Raw genomic sequence first — 16,898 nt, forward strand, 5'->3', positions numbered from 1 at the left:
GAAAGCTGTTTAACACCAGGCTCAGTCGCAGGCTCCGATGTCTCATATCTAAATCTACGTTACGTTTCTGTGCAGAACAGAGTCGGGAGAGAAGCCCAGCAACTGTGCAAGTGACTAATTAGCCACATCATCTCAGTAAATGCGGAGCTGCTTGGCTAATGCATGACAAAAATTGCCGTGTAGAAGTTTGACCTTTAGAATGACACATTGGAGTCTCAGTATACATGTAGGCACTTTCTTGCCATCTTCCCTCTTGTCAAAAGCTGAGTTCACTGTCAGAGTCATAATTACCGCTCGAAACAAATGAGTTAAATGTTCAGTGAAGTCACGGGTATGTTTTTAAAGATATGAACATATAGGTGTGGATGAGTACATGCAGAGCTATAGACCTCCTATACATTTCACACTTGAGAAGGATTTGGCTCCACTTTCTCCCCCTGATTGGCAGCAGTTCGGACCAGGATCCATTGCAGCCACTTCGCGGCCTGTCAGTACAGTGGCTGAAATAGATCGTCTTCCTCTGTTCTTTCACACCGCTGAGAAAAGTGAATGGGAGCGAATGTTTGACCTTTTCCAGTGTACAGTCTGGAAAGTGATATGTGATTCAAATGTGTCAGGGAGAAGAATAACTGAGGAGAGACAGGAAGCGAAGGCAGAGAGCAAATTACAGTCTGATGGAAAATATGGAGACAGCAGACTTCTCTTATGAGGGATATATCCTGCGCTTTTGAAATCTTAAAACCCAGGATATCTTCTTTGATCAAACAGCATGTTAATCAGTGGACAAAGGATTAGTATGAATGCCATTACACTTCACAGATGTCAACTTTCAGGCAGTAAAGGGAGCTGGGGGCATCGAACGGGGTAACGATGATTTGAAAAGCTCAGCACCAACCACCAGTTGTCTTTTTGGATTCCATATGGAGAATCCCAAAAATTACCTCGAGCAAGCGTTTACATTTTACTTTAATAAACCCACAGCTGTAACGTTTCTGTCCCCAAACAAATCAAAGTACCTTGTTACTCCCTTGGTAAGAGATGTGACATCAGTTCCTTGAGGGAATTCAAAGTCAGATTCCATTGAAATCCCTTTCAAACAAACTGGGGAAACACATTTCTGATCCAAATCTTCACTCCTGTGTTTCTAAACTTTTGAGTTGGAGATGCCTGATTAGAAGCTCTGATTAGTATTCAGGCTCCACAGCATGTGCTAGGCCAATTACCCAGAGGGTCATTACCACTCTCCAGAGAAGTCGCACGGTTGTAAGGGAAAAGGCCAAATTTTCATCAGCGGTTGCGGCGGCTCTTTGTTGGTGTTGACAGGGAGCAGATGAAACCAGTGCTCTTAGCGTGACGTCACAGGAGGAGAAGATGGCGCATCGCTGAGGCGTTGTATGAGGGTGATGAAAGAAAACGCTGGAAACCACAGGGAAAGTTTTGGACATGAGTGCAGCTGTTGAAAAGATTTAGTTTTTGCCATTTCTATCGAGTGCTAACACTCGCTGGGCCGGCAGGTGGTGGTCAGCTGATGGCAGGAGGGAGGGAAGCAGTGTTAAGAATAAGTTTTCATTCAGTTTGTACATCTAACAAGAGGAAGTACAGCAAAGTTATTTAATCATAATATATAAGGACATTTTAAAGGAGGAGGTTAAGTTTGCTTGTCCGTTAGTAGGTTTGTGCAACACTTGGTGAAAGGATGCATTGTGGGTCAGGAGAGAACCCATTTAATTTTGGTGAGGATCCAGGAATCCATTTTTTTCCCCCTTGCACATTGCGAGAAAGGGCGTTTTGCTACATTTTCGCTGATTTCTGAGAGAATAATTCATGGATCTTGATGAAAAAATATCAGGGATGTTCAGGGGATTGATATTTATGAGTGTGCCGTGCAGATCCTAATAAAAATCCAGATCTATAGTGAATTTAAATGTGATTTGCAGACATCTAAACAGCTCTCTGGCTCGAATGTGGCCTCCGCTGCACGTTTCTCTCACTAAAGAATTATTTCTCACCTGCACTACTGAGGCCTCTCACATAGAATAACCCCAATTATTTCGGAAGCCTAACTCGTGCATCAACAGACGCCAACTTTTTTTAAAGATTGAATTTCGGAAACTCGTTTTTTTTTCTTCCTGAACAAAATATGCCGTTTTTTCAAAGAACTCCATCACAGCTGTAAACACTATCTGTGATGACAATATCCTCAGAGTGAAGAGAATCGTTTCTCAGCAGGAATCTGCTGTTCAAACATCACGTTCCAGAAACTTCAATATTCTCTCGGAGAGGCTTTTGAAAAGGTGACAGCGTTTCCACAAATCCAAGCGACAACACAGCAAATCATATTCTTTATTCAGACGTAAAAACATACACAATAAAAATGTCATGTGTTGATTACCATAAAAGGGAATAATAACCAACTCCACCTTAACGCTGTGCCATTGGCTCCAGCCTTCATCCATGTTTGCTCCCCCACCTCTCCCCCCCGGCTGAGTAACTGCACTAAAAGTTGTGACACAGACTGTTTAAATTTTCTGGCGCCGGCTCCTCGGACCTTGCTCAAGTTAGAAAATACATAAATTACCTGTTTGACCTTGTACTTTAATGGACATGAAAGATAAATATATTTGTTCCTTGTATTATTCATGAGGCCAATTCAACCGCACGAACAAGTCAATAAGTCAGCGTGAGAATCAAACCAAGGTGAGGAGCGTGATTGACTGCGGCTGGTATATGGGGAATCATAAAGCCTTAGGTTTGGACACTTCCCCGAGGCTCTCTCTCTCTCTCTTCGACGGGAGATATAGTCGGAAGTGCACCACGAGACGTAGAGCATATATTAGCATACTACATAATTCATCGCTTGTCAGTAATTTGACTGGCAGAAACATTAGCTGCATCCAGGTCAAAACAGACTAAATAAGGAGCTAACAAACCTGAGAGACGGCTGGATTTGGAATTAGGAGAGTAGCGGTTGGTGCGTTGGTGGTTTTAGACCCTTGGGACGTTTGAGACAAGGTCACACGACATTTAATCACAGCAAATACCAATAATAACAAAAATAATGATAATTCGAGCCTAAGCTATACATCGGTTGTGCGATAACAAAAAAAACTTCCGTTATTTAAGGCTTATGGTTAAACTCTGGGATATCAAGACGGAATTTCTTCGTTGTGAGGGTTTGATAACATGTTTGAAATCAATTCTTAAATTTAAAAAAATATAAAATATAAATGATATATATAATATAAAATATAAATTCAAATATATATTGGCCTGTGGAAATTGCGATTAAACACAGAAGGCAATTTCCTCATGTTTGGAACACAAGTGTGTGTCCCGTTTATTAACATCACATCAATGAATACAAAATGGCGTTAAGTAACCCAGCATGCATTGGGATCCGACGTCATCACGTTACCCAGCATGCATTGGGATCGACGTCATCACCCACGTAGGATACTTAACGGGACGTCGTTCCCGGCACAGTCGTACTTATGCCTAACCCATTAATTAAATAACTGTGTGAAAAAACAGTGTGCAGAACTATACTAAGAACGGGATAGAATTATGTGAGTCCCATTCACTACAGGCCGATATTTCTGTATCTGAAACTTTTACTCCCTAATATCAGTATCTGCCTCCACAATGGCGCAATGAATGTGATTTTACACATAAGTGCAGTTACTTTACACAACCGTTTCTATCTTCAGAGGTTTGACAGATATGGTGAAACTTTTATTTAAAGTGCACTTTCTGTCCAGCACTTCCAATCCCAGCCCAGTTGTCCCTGTACTGACCCGCACGAAGGCCTCCGAGACCTGGCCACGACCAAATCAAACCATAATTCTTGCTCTGCGGGAAAAAAAAAAAGCCCTGACACACACTTACACACCGGCGTCCTCGCAGTGAGCGAGTAAAAGCAAGTCATGAGCTCCTAATAACTGCAGCCGAACCAGCGGAGGAGGAAAATGTTCCTCCGCTGCCACTGTACAGAGTTATGTTGTCACTTTATCCTCCACATCAACGTGTCAGACTTTAAACTGAAGTGACACATCGCTGCTCTCTCTCTCTCTCTCTCTCAGCAGAGGACAGTGACGGCTGGATCCATGGGGCACAGGGGTCGCCACCAGGTTGGCCTGTGCTAATGGACTGCTGACCAGGCACAAAGCCCAGGCTCTCAGGAGACATCTGCCGCCTACTTCTCACCCCAACGGTGTCGCCCACATGTCCTCTGCAGCATCGCCGTCCTCGCCATTTGCAATCGCTCTCGCCGCCGAGTCACTCTCCTTCTCATTGTGCCGTTTATTCTGTGATCTCTCTTCTCTGGATTAGTTGTCGTACAAGCGTGAACCTTCCGACTGAGACATGTGGGAGCTGGAGGTGAGGAAGATGAGGGGCCACAGCAGAAGAGATCCAGGCATTTGTGAAGGTCCACCTCTAGATGGCAGTGTTCACCACGACCTGCCCGGGGATACTCAGCAGCTCCTCTCTCTCTCTCTCTCTCTCTCCCTCAGCAGCTGCAGCACAGACAGAGCATGGGGATGAAATTGAGGGTTATCTACAGCATGGAAATTAAGTAATGATTGGATGGCAGTGTAAATGACGGCTGGATCCGTGGCTCTGATTCCCTACGTTTTATTAGAGCTGCTGTTTTTCTCGTCACCTCTTGTCACTCCCGACTTGCCGTTCTATCGGTGGGAGGTCGAACTCCGGGTTGCAGGGATCAGCCTCCTCCTCCTCCAGCTGCTGATCTGAAACTTGTCAAATCAGGCTCGTGTGCAGGGTTCTTTTCCCAAAGTCTCATCACAGCCTCTTCAGATCATCACAGATCTGGAAACTTTAACACCAGAAAGAAAAGAAAGAAAGAGAGAGAGAGAGAGAGAGAGGCAGTTTTCACCCATTACGCACCACACGCTTCTGGATGCTGCTGCACGGCTCTGAAGGCTGGGGGTAACTGTCAAGGTTATTTCTCATAGGGACAAATACAGGTTTCCACGTAGGGGAGGACGGAGAGAGAATGTGACCCCCCCCTCTTTCCCTCCCCCTCTCTCCCCCCTTTCTCCCCTGTGCCAACACCGGGTTCTCTGTGCGCAATTTTTAAGCACTCGCAAACAAGCCTATGTATATGTATATTTACTCTTGGCTAAAATGAGTTTGCTGTGAGTCTCTTCCATCTCGGATGAGCCTGAGGGCTTCTTGGTGCCCCCCCACCCCCCTCACCCCCCCAATTAGCGCAGCCACCTGACCAGAGACTAACAGGTTGGCTCTTTGCGTCAGAGCCGGATCACTCGCACTGTCCAAAAAAAAAGCTAGAGGACAGCGACTCCTCTTTTTTTAAATTTTTTGTGTTTTCATTATCACCCTCATCATCATCATCATCATCATCATCATCATCATCATCATCATCATCATCATCATCATCATCATCATCATCACCCCTACCCCCCTCATACCCTCCACCCAGCCTCGGGTTTTTCTGTGTGTGTCTCTCTGCAGCCTGCAGCATCTTCGCAGAGCATCTCACCGCGGACTGCTGCACCCCCCCCACACCTCCCTCCCTCCCCCATCGGTGCGGCATTAAGTGACGTGACTGCGGCCCAATCGCGGGTTGCCTGCTCGGCTCGTCATTGGACGCCACTGGGAGCGAGGGGGGCGGCGTCCGATGACGAGGGTCGGCCGGGCAGCAGGAGGAGCAGGAGGAGGAGGAGGAGGAGGAGAGGAGGAGGAGAGGAGGGAGAGGGGGGGTGCACTTCTCCATCCCTCCTATGGGTGAGCGGAGAGTTAGTGCAAAAGACATTCTGCTCCGGGAGTCAGAGCGAGAGGAGGCACAGGACGCAGCGCATCCTTCTGATTCCATCCAAAGAGATTTCACCCCTTCTTCTTCTTCTTTTTTTTCCTCTTCTTTTTTTTGAAGGGGTTGTCATTTTGCAGTTTAAATGCCCTCCTGGTCTTTTCTTTAACCTTGTGCCTGCCTCGGCCGACGGGAGCTGTGTGAACTTGAGACATGGAGCCGGGACGCGAGTGTCTCCGCTTTGCCTTCAGCTCGTCCGTGTCCTCACCTTAAACAGGTAGCCCGGGACCCAGAGGACAGAGGACAGAGGACAGGGACAGAGACAGGACAGAAGACAGATAAAAACAAACCGGGACGTGTAACGGGAGATGGGCATTGATTTTCGGGACTCGCTCCTAATGGAAGACACCGCAAACCACTGACCACCTGGCTGCTGCTGTCTGCTTGGAAAGAGCTCGACCATCGCAAAACCACCGCAGGTCGCACAATTAGATCCCGGCCATTCCTGAAGTTCGATGGGGGGAGAGGAACTGCGACATATGAAGCCTCTGATTTACCCCAGTTTGTGCGACCAGCCGGTTTTCACCTGAAACCTTGAAATCACTCGTCTCTCTCTTTTCCCTGGACCCAGATCTGACTGAGGAGAGAGAGGATATCTTTTTACCAGAATAAGCTCGCAGCCGCACAGGATGAGAAGACTATGAGCTGACTCACTCCAGTTTTTTTTTCTTCTTCTTCGCCTGAGCTGGAACGGATTTGGGTATGTAAGATAAGAATAGGTTTCTCAAATCACAGCAGACAAAAAATGTACAAATCTGACTGAGCTCATTTTGTAGGATTCATTCATTCACTCATTCGTGTGTTCATCCGTTTAGGAGCCGACACGCACAGACCCCGGCATCTTTAAATTTGGCAATTTTAAGTGTTAAAATTAATAAGACTGTGCAATGTGCTGTGAAGTTTTGTGGCCACGGGCTTTTGGAAGCGCTGGAAATAATTAGTGACCATAATATGTGGAGGCATTAGAAATGGGGCGAAAAGACATGAAGGGCTGCTGCAATGTTTTTTGTTGAATTTCTCTTTAATGGATTGTTGATTAAGGCCTATGTCCAGATTATAATAAAAAATATATATATATCAGTGTTGACCTTACACCTAATTATGAGCAGTTGGTTTTTTTGTTAGTCAAATTGAATTACTGTGCATAGTGTGGCTATTTCACTGAAGAGCAACTCCTGTGGTGTATTCGTAGGTTTGTCTGTGGAGGATTCCTGTCGTCACATCCAAGGAGTCGCTGCCTGTAACGTCGGCTGCATAGAAAAGAAACTCCCGAGCTGTGCAGCCTGGAAGCACATTTCACACCGTCATGGATCTAAAAGACTATTACCTGTTGGGCACCCTGCTCGCCTGCATATGGCTCGATCCTTCGATAGCCCAAGAGTTGATCTACCCCATCAGAGAGGAGTTGCAGGAAAATGTCCTGATTGGAAACATACCAAAGGACCTAAACATATCCCACACAAACGCTGCCACTGGAACAAGTGCTAATCTGGTCTACCGGCTCGTCTCCAAAGCGGGAGACAACCCCCTGGTCCGCGTTCTGAGCAGCACCGGCGAGATTTTCACCACATCCAACCGAATCGACCGGGAGAAGTTGTGCCCCGGCCCCTCGTTTGAGGACAGCGAGTGCTCCTTTGAAATTGAAGTGGTCATCCTGCCTAATGATTATTTCCGGCTGATTAAGATCAAAATAGTCGTCAAAGACACGAATGATAACGCCCCCATGTTCCCGTCCCCTGTGATCAACATCTCTATCCCCGAGAACACGCTCATTAACAGCCGCTTTGCTATTCCCTCTGCCACTGACCCAGACACTGGCCCCAACAGCGTGCACAAGTATGAGCTGATCAACGGGCAGAGTGCTTTCGGCTTAGACATAGTGGAAACGCCTGAGGGGGAGAAGTGGCCCCAGCTGATTGTGCAGCAGAATCTGGACAGAGAGCAGAAGGACACATACGTGATGAAGATCAAGGTGGAGGACGGTGGCAGTCCGCAGAAATCCAGCACTGCCATTCTGCAAGTGACAGTCACGGATGTCAACGATAACCGACCGGTGTTTAAAGAGAACCAGATAGACGTGCACATACCGGAGAACTCTGCCATCGGCACGTCTGTGGTGCAGCTCCTGGCCACGGATGCAGACGTGGGAGCGAATGCGGAGATACGTTACGTGTTCGGGACTCAGGTGTCTCCTGCCACGAAAAGACTCTTTGCACTGAATACAACATCTGGCCTCATTACGGTGCAGAGACCCCTGGACAGAGAAGAAACAGCGATTCACAAGCTCTCTGTTTTAGCCAGTGACGGCAGCTCCAGTCCTGCCAGAGCCGGCGTCACCATAAATGTGACTGATGTGAATGACAATCCGCCTAATATAGACCTGAGGTACATAATCAGTCCCATTAACGGCACTGTTTTCCTGTCGGAGAAGGATCCCATCAATACTAAGATTGCACTCATCACGGTGTCCGACAAAGACACCGACATCAACGGCAAGGTCATTTGTTTCATCGAGAAGGACGTGCCCTTCCACCTCAAAGCCGTGTACGACAACCAGTATCTGCTGGAGACGTCAGCGCTGCTGGACTACGAAGGGACCAAGGAATACAACTTTAAGATCGTGGCGTCAGACTCTGGGAAGCCGAGCCTGAATCAGACCGCCTTGGTGAGAGTGAGGCTGGAGGATGAGAATGACAATCCGCCTATTTTTACTCAGCCAGTCATCGAGCTGGCTGTTATGGAAAACAACAAACGCGACCTGTTCCTCACCACGCTCACCGCCACGGACGAGGACAGCGGGAAGAACGCGGAGATCGTTTATCAGCTGGGACCGAACGCATCCTTCTTCGACCTGGACCGCAAAACAGGGGTGCTGACCGCGTCCAGGGTTTTCGACCGGGAGGACCAGGACAGGTTTCTCTTCACCATCACGGCCAGAGACAACGGGACCCCCCCTCTGCAAACGCAGGCAGCCGTCATTGTGACTGTGCTGGATGAAAACGACAACAACCCCAAGTTCACACATAACCACTTTCAGTTTTTTGTGTCGGAGAATCTCCCTAAGTACAGCACTGTGGGGGTGATAACTGTGACGGATTCAGACGCCGGAGAAAACGCTGCCGTGTCTCTCTCCATCCTGAATGACAATGAGAACTTTATACTGGATCCTTACTCCGGGGTGATCAAATCCAACGTGTCATTCGACAGGGAGCAACAGAGCTCCTACACTTTCGATGTCAGGGCTGTGGACAGCGGCAGGCCCCCTTGCTCCTCAGCTGCCAAGGTGACCATCAATGTCATCGACGTGAACGACAACACCCCCATCGTCATCTACCCCCCCTCCAACACGTCCTTCAAGCTCGTTCCGCTCTCCTCCATCCCGGGATCTGTGGTCGCGGAAGTGTTCGCTGTCGATGGCGATACCGGGATGAACGCAGAACTCAAATACACGATCGTGAGTGGAAACAACAAGGGTCTGTTCCGAATTGACCCCGTCACAGGGAATATTACTCTGGAGGAGAAACCAGCCGTGACTGACATAGGCTTACACAGATTAGTCGTCAATATCAGTGACCTGGGATATCCTAAATCTCTCCACACTCTGGTGCTGGTGTTTCTGTACGTCAATGACACTGTGGGCAACTCAACTCTCATATATGACCTCATCCGACGCACCATGGAGACCCCCATAGACCGAAACATCGGGGAGAGCAGTGAAACGTATCAAAGCGGTGACTATTTAACCATCATGATAGCCTTTGTCACCGGCGCCTTTGTGGTGATCATTGTCATCTTTGTCACCGTGCTGCTGCGCTGTCGCCACGCGTCCAGGTTCAAAGCGGCACAGAGGAAAAAGCAGGGCGCCGAGTGGATGTCGCCCAACACGGAGAACAAGCAGAACAAGAAGAAGAAGCGCAAGAAAAGGAAATCCCCCAAAAGTTCCCTGCTCAACTTTGTCACCATCGAGGGGAACAAACCCGACGACCCCGCCCACGAGCCAATCAACGGAACCATCAGCCTGCCCACCGAGCTGGAGGAGCAGGGGATTGGACGCTTTGATTGGAATGCCACGCCCACCACCACCTTCAAACCCAGCAGCCCCGACCTGGCCCGGCACTACAAGTCCGCCTCGCCACAATCGGCCTTCCACCTCAAGGCTGACACGCCGGTGTCGGTGAAGAAGCACCACGTGATTCAGGAGCTCCCATTGGATAACACATTTGTCGGGGGCTGTGACACCCTTTCCAAGAGGTCCTCCACCAGCTCCGACCACTTCAGTGCCTCAGAGTGCAGCTCCCAAGGAGGGTTCAAGACGAAGGGCCCCATGCACACCAGACAGCAGGTAAAAGAGCACTTTTACTGGTCTATAAGTACTGCCTATAACTGCCCTGTTCCACAGTGCTAAAGTGCCAGTCTAGATTAGAGACTCGCTCTAAGTTACTGTGAAGCAGCTGAGAAAAAAAAAGTACAGGAGACAAACTGCTTCAGCAAGTTCCACTGTTTCTCAAATTCTAAGTAAAAAAAAAGAGGAAGAGTTACTTGAACCACTGCTAAGTAAAGGAGATGATTATGGACTCAACAATCACATGCATAATTTGGGGAGGGGGGGTGGGGGTAATTATAGACTGATGTCTTGTCATTCATTTATATATTTAATTCATATTTAACAAAAATGCAAGTTGGTGAGTGATTGCCTTGCCTTACTTTGTCTATTCAGCAACCAGGTTAGAGCACTGGTTAAAGTGTACCACCATAACATTAAGTGTGACTCAATGTTCTCTGTGAAAGAAACATTTTTTTCTTGCCTATCTACTCAGATCACTGTTTTCATCGTGGTTAACGCCGCACACATTCTCCCAGAAAAAAATCAAAAAAAATCAAAAAACAAACAGAATAGCTGACCTTTCACCTCTCTCCTCATAAATCTCCTGAGTGTATTCATGTTTTATTTTAAATTTTTACGTTTCCTCGTTTTTTTGGTGTGACTTGTAACGATCACAAAAAAGAAAAAAAAGACCTTGTAACCTTTTCATCTCCTGCAGCAATAATTACATTCGATAATTAGTCCTCGGTGGTGGTGTTGTGAATGTCACAGTCGGCTTTGCTACATCGTCTGGGCTGGAATGAAATGCCTCCTCTCAAAGCACACCAGCGAACTGAGTGAAGCTCGTCTGCAACTTGATACACATCCAATTCAAAAAGGATTAGCCAATAATGAGCCTCAAATTTCAACATAATCCATGCTGATTTTTTTATTTTTTCTATCAAAGCCTTATTAATTTTGCTGCTAATAAAGCACCGCTACACAACACACAGCTCCCATCTAATGGGACACATGTGGACAGATTCCAGGGAGCGGCAGAGAAGATGGGGGAGAGAGAGAGAGAGAGAGAGAGAGAGGGCTGAGGGAGAAAAGGGGGGCAGAGTGAGAGCGTCGTCAGTGGGTCAGGCTCGATGGGTGGTGGTACTGAACCTGTAGGTGGCAGTGTTGCGCTGCATGGCGCCGCCTGGCACCACGCCAACCTGCAGTGGACTTAGAAATGCAAGGGACGAGAAGAAAGGAGTGAAAACCTTTTGTTGGTCTTCTTAGGGAAAACGCTCTCGCCTAACGATGCGGCGGCTGCGCAGGGAAGATTGATAATGGCAGTTGGAGATTTGAGTGATAAGATCTCTCCGGAAAGAGAGAGTGGAATCACGGGGGGATGACACACCGTGCAGCTCCTATCGATGCATACCTCCGGGTCACTGCACCGGGGGTTGGATTTAATGCGTTTCTGTGTGAGAGGCAGAAGTCAAAAGAGGCATTCACTCTGCCACTATATGTGTGTGCGCGTGTGTGTGAGAGAGAGAGAGAGGGTGGGTGGGGGGGGGGGGGGGGTGAGGCGTTCAAATGGGTGATGGTGGCGCCCGAGGGGGATTCAACCCCGGAGGAGGACGCGTGAGATATGACACCGTACTGTAAGCACAACTTCATTGATTTGCTCAGTCATCCCACAATTCCAGCACGAGATTTATTGGAATCAATAATTCTGACGAATGATTCAAAGAAGCACACAAACAGAGGCGGCTTGTCCCATACATTGCCATTGATGACAGAAATGATGCACTGCTGCAGATACTCTCGCTCAACACGTGGTCGTCTGAAATGTCTTTCTGTGTACTTGTCTATAGCATAAATGTAAATCTTACTGTATAAGAGTTGTGCCTCAGTCTAATTCTACCCCACAAATCTCTTCAGCTGAGATTTGCCAATCTTGCCATCTTCATTCGATACCGTCATCGCGACGTGAATTCCATATCTTGCAATCGTGCCATGTAACGATGAAGGTCATTATCAAATTATATGATATTTGTATATTAATGAAACTATATCCTTCACAGTAGCAATACCTTTAAATATGCACTAATTTATCGTGTCTGCACACAAGGGTATACTTCCTTATCTCGCTTTTCAAAAAAGTAATTTATCTAACCACTCTTAGCTAATTGTCTTTGGACATTTTTAATGAAGACTCTCCAGGCATATTTGGTTTTGGTTATTAGTAATAACTCATTCCGAAAAAACAACTTACATAGAAATTACAGCTCATGTTGGAGGCTAAGTGGCAGTTATGGATTGTGGGGAAATCAATAACTCCGTGGACATGATTAACTGGCTAACGCAGGGTATGCTATCATTGTCATTTGGACTTCCATATTTAGATTTTTCTTGTACAGTGCGACTGTTTGTGTTGACATGCGCATGTCGTCTCCATTTCATGAGCATTGACGAGTAGATGCCCATCCAGTGTATCCCATTCTTGTTTTTTTTTTATATTCTCCTGGCATATTGAGTTAAAAAAAACAGAGAGGATGATAACAAATCTAAAAAGAAAAAAAGCCGAAAATACCAATTACCTTTGAGCGAATCTTTATACAGACAGTATATCCAAAAGGTAATATCATCGGATTATCATATCATATTCCCTGCAGAGAAGAAGCTCTTTGGCAAAAAAGATAAGAACTCCAATATTAACAGGCTCCTTATATACACCTAGATCGAAAAGTCAATATCATTTAGATTATTCTTCATTTCTAAAATGTGCTCTTATGGACTATATTGAAATTGCGGCCAGTGAGACGCTGAATCGTTTTTTAAAGCGTCAACAACAGACTCTGATACCATCAGGAAATTTACCACATTGCATTGTTGCCTCACGAGCAACAAACCAAAATCAATCACACAGTGTTGCCCAGAAGTTGACATGAAATAAGCAAATGAGGGAAGACATTAAAAAAATACAATGGTGTGCAGAGCTCAGTCGAAACCGTTCAAAATTGACCCGGTCCGTACAAATCGAAAAACCATTTTCTCAAGAGTCACATCTCTGCAGCATCAGCAGCGATCGATGAATAAGAAAACTGAAAGGAAATTGATAAACAAGGGAGCAGAACGGACGGAGGTGAAGAGCAACAGCGATGGATGAAGGTTGTCAGTGTTGTCGTCTTCTTCTCAGAGGACGCAGCAGTAGACATAACAGTGTCATCACAAACAAACACACACTGGAATCATGACAGCTTGTATAGAGACCCCAAACTTTGCTGATAGCAATAGGAGCAATCCTTCCCTTTGCTTTTTCGTTTTTTTCTCCCTCCACTTATGATTTACCCTCCAGGGACCTACATTAGTGTAAACAACACTGAGGGAGAAAAAAAAGCATGAAAACACTGTCCTAGTTTCACAATGCAACACAAGCATCTAAGAAACCGAGTCTAATCCTCTCGCCGTTTCACCCTCACTCTTCCTTCTTCCTCTCGGTCGTCTTTGACATAGATGTTGTTGACTCACACAACATGAGCCCATGAGCAGCTGTGCATTCATACGTATCCTGTGCACGGCGTCCCAGGGCTCATACTATGGACACGTTAACATTCTCTTACCGAGGGCAGTCGTGAAAACATCGTGCAATTACTGTCCACACTTTAGGTTCTGTCTCTTTTCCGAACGTGGAGATGAGGCTGCTCATTTTCTGTTGCACACAATGTGTAGAGATTAATATGTATGTTCTTGCAGATGCACAAGATGCGACTTCTTTTACCTCTCGCTTTGTTATGGTAATCGACGTTATATGTCATGGAGCACAATTCTGGGCTTTCAGTTGTGTGGTCTGAGCACCTCATGTGTGGAAAAAAAAAAAAAAAAAGGCGTAATTGCTGTGGGTTATTAGTTATTTTCTTGCCTGGCAGGAAAGAACGGAGCCGTGGACGTGCAGCTCATTTCTCCCACACGGCTCTGATGTGCTCCTCCACAGCACAAATCATGCATTAGCTCCAGGGACAGAGTATAACAGCTCCCTTTTGTGCAGCTTCACTGTAGATGCAGCACGTATAGAACAACTGACAACAGGTTGACTTAATCAAAATAATTCTGGAGATGTTCTGCTTTAAATTACGTTCGGTCTCCCTGCATCAGACTCGCATATTATCCCCCCTCCCCCTCTTTATCTTGTTGTGACCGCTGCAGTAAAGTTGCTTTCACAAAATGCAGCAGATGTAGTATTGCTGTTTAAAGTGAGCGATACGGGAGAGAGACCTTTGAGGAGGAACGTTCTCCAGGAGATGTCTTGTCAGTATTTTTAATGAATGGACGTTCTATGCAAACAGGAGTTTGTACAGACCATTGTAATTACGGAGCCGTGGGGGAGTCGTCCTTCTTGTGCAGGTTCATTTGCCACATTAATAAGGGGATTAGTAGTACGTACGGGGGCTGATGGCAGCGGGAGAAGTTTGAGAAGATTAATGAACTATGACAATGTTGCACCTGAGGGGAAAAGTCGGTTGCAATATCTTCTGGGTTGTGCTGACACAGAGTTTGGCGCTCTGAAGGAGGAAGATGGAGAGAGGCCAGTGATTGTTGCCGACTGTGATCATACATCCTTCTCCTCAGCTGTCCTGTCACTTCTTAGCGAGACGGCGCCTGTGATCTCTTACACTGTACACGTCGGTGATGCTCTCCTCTGAAGACGTTCCAGCGGATTTAAATTTCTCTCGAAAAATGCGGACACACCTCGGTGTAAAAAATCTCGCTGTATCTCCTCCACGTGAGAGGAAGTGGATAAATAACCGTAAAGACACTAATTAACCAAGTCTTTGAGCAAATTCTGTGTTGTCTACAATTGGGTCTGCTGCCCACACCGGTTTAATAATATAGCAAATGCAGGTAGATGAATGGAGAAGAAACCTGACTCCTGCATACTCTTAGCGAGTGAAATGTAACAGATCCTCAAAACAAACGTAGCCATGGGGAGATAGTAAGCCAATAAGTCTGTGAGTGAAGTTTCTATCAAAGCTCTAAATCATCAGTGGAGGATTTGCTGGCTCCTTACTGCAGAGAACATTGTATTTCTTTAAAAAACTTGTCATGTCCTCTATGTCTAGGCGGGTAAAAGGAAATGAAATGGACTGCGGGCTATACTAAGGTAGTGGTTGTGAGTACTACCAGAGTAGATTATTGCCCCAAGGGGGATCCAGTTTTGTCTGCACAAAACAACAAAATAAATCAAAGCCCCATGGTGGTACACTGGCTGAACTGTGGAGTTCATTTATATGTTTTCCTCTGTCGAGAAAAAAAATGAAGTGCTACTGATTTTTAATATCTTTATATTTATTTATTTATCTATAACCTTTTTCTTTTCTACGTTGTTGTCTGCAAACACACAGACGAAGGCAAATTACCAGGAATAACATTCGATTTTTTGTGAGCATTTTAAATCATTTCCATGTCCGTCTTAACCATTTTTGTGTTGAGATGACTCGTCATTGTACTGTTTTTACATGTGCAATTTTGATAATGACAACTGTCATTTATCAAAAGGCCTTATGTGTGTGTGTTTGTGTGCGTGTGTGTGTGCGCACGTTAGTGATTTCTTCTTTGCTTTCTTGGTTTGTTGTTTGTCCGTCACTTTTGGCTGGCAACCAATTCATTTCAAATTTATCATCCATTTTTGCAATTTCTCAAAGCAAATTGATTGATGAACAATCTTCAGGGGGTTTGCTTTGTGAAATTAATGTTTTGCATGCACAAAAAAACCCCACCAAAGTCTTTGTGGCTTTTGTGGAACTGTCATTACTTAATTCATCTCCATGTTTTCACTAATCCACAAAACACATTTCCCATTTTTCGAAGGCAATCAATCAAGTTGACATACTGGCTCCATATTTATTCCAACACGGCACGACGATGGAAAAAAGAACTGAGGACAAAACGCAGCTTAAAAACACTCGAGGTGACAACATCGCTTCTGGATTCTCTCAAATTGACCTCAGATACAAAGAGTAGAGGGTGGAAGAAAATGTTTCTTGACTGCTTGCTTGTCTACAAAAAAACAAATATGATATATACAACAAAAAAAGAAAAAAGATGAAGTTATGATGCTACTTCATTGTTTGAATGCCCCTTCCTCACCCCCACTCCCAACAACCCATCTCCCCCTCTCCACTCCTCACTCGGCCCCTTCCACCCTCTCCCCTTGTCCCCCCCCAACCCCCCCTACCCCCCCGCCCATGCCCCGGTCCCGTCTCCAGTCCGCACCTCTCACCCATGTTTTATTGGGGTCAGTGCTGCTACATGCTATGTTAAATCACCGAGGGTGTGATCTGCTTTGTGTTCTGATCATTTGTGACGGATGAGGGTGCTTTGTGTTCAGCACGTAGTCCCACTTTCTTTCCTGCTAACCGTCCACTCCCCCCCTTTATCATTAGAGAGAAATGTGTGTGTGTGTGTGTGTGAAAGACGGGCAAAGTGGCGCTGTGTGTCCTGACATGACAACCCCAGAGGGAGACGGGTCCTTGTCGTCGGGTTGTTGTGTCAAGTGACACACGGGCTGCCGCTCTGTCACTAGCGTAAGCCAGTGTCTAAACTAATAGTTGTGATAATGGCATTGCCAGCCAAAACCGCCCTCCAGCAAAGAGCCGCACTTGACTTGAAATGTGACTGCCATTGACTGCTCTGCCACCGGGCGCCATAGCTCACAGAGACTGTGTAACCCTCATCCATGTAAATCTTTCTTGT

The 16,898-nt window shown here is 46.1% G+C and overlaps 1 protein-coding gene across 1 annotated transcript in view; it reads left to right on the forward strand.

The window, feature by feature from the left end:
* Positions 1–7,154: 7,154 nt before the first annotated feature.
* LOC132998931 (protocadherin-9) overlaps positions 7,155–16,898 on the forward strand; it is a 189,759-nt gene continuing 180,015 nt past the window's right edge. The window contains exon 1 of the mRNA XM_061068683.1: positions 7,155–10,190. Coding sequence (XP_060924666.1) covers positions 7,155–10,190 — 3,036 coding nt within the window. The remainder of the gene's footprint in view (positions 10,191–16,898) is intronic.

This window comes from Limanda limanda, chromosome 3 (assembly GCF_963576545.1).
Source record: "Limanda limanda chromosome 3, fLimLim1.1, whole genome shotgun sequence".
Lineage (NCBI taxonomy): Eukaryota > Metazoa > Chordata > Actinopteri > Pleuronectiformes > Pleuronectidae > Limanda > Limanda limanda.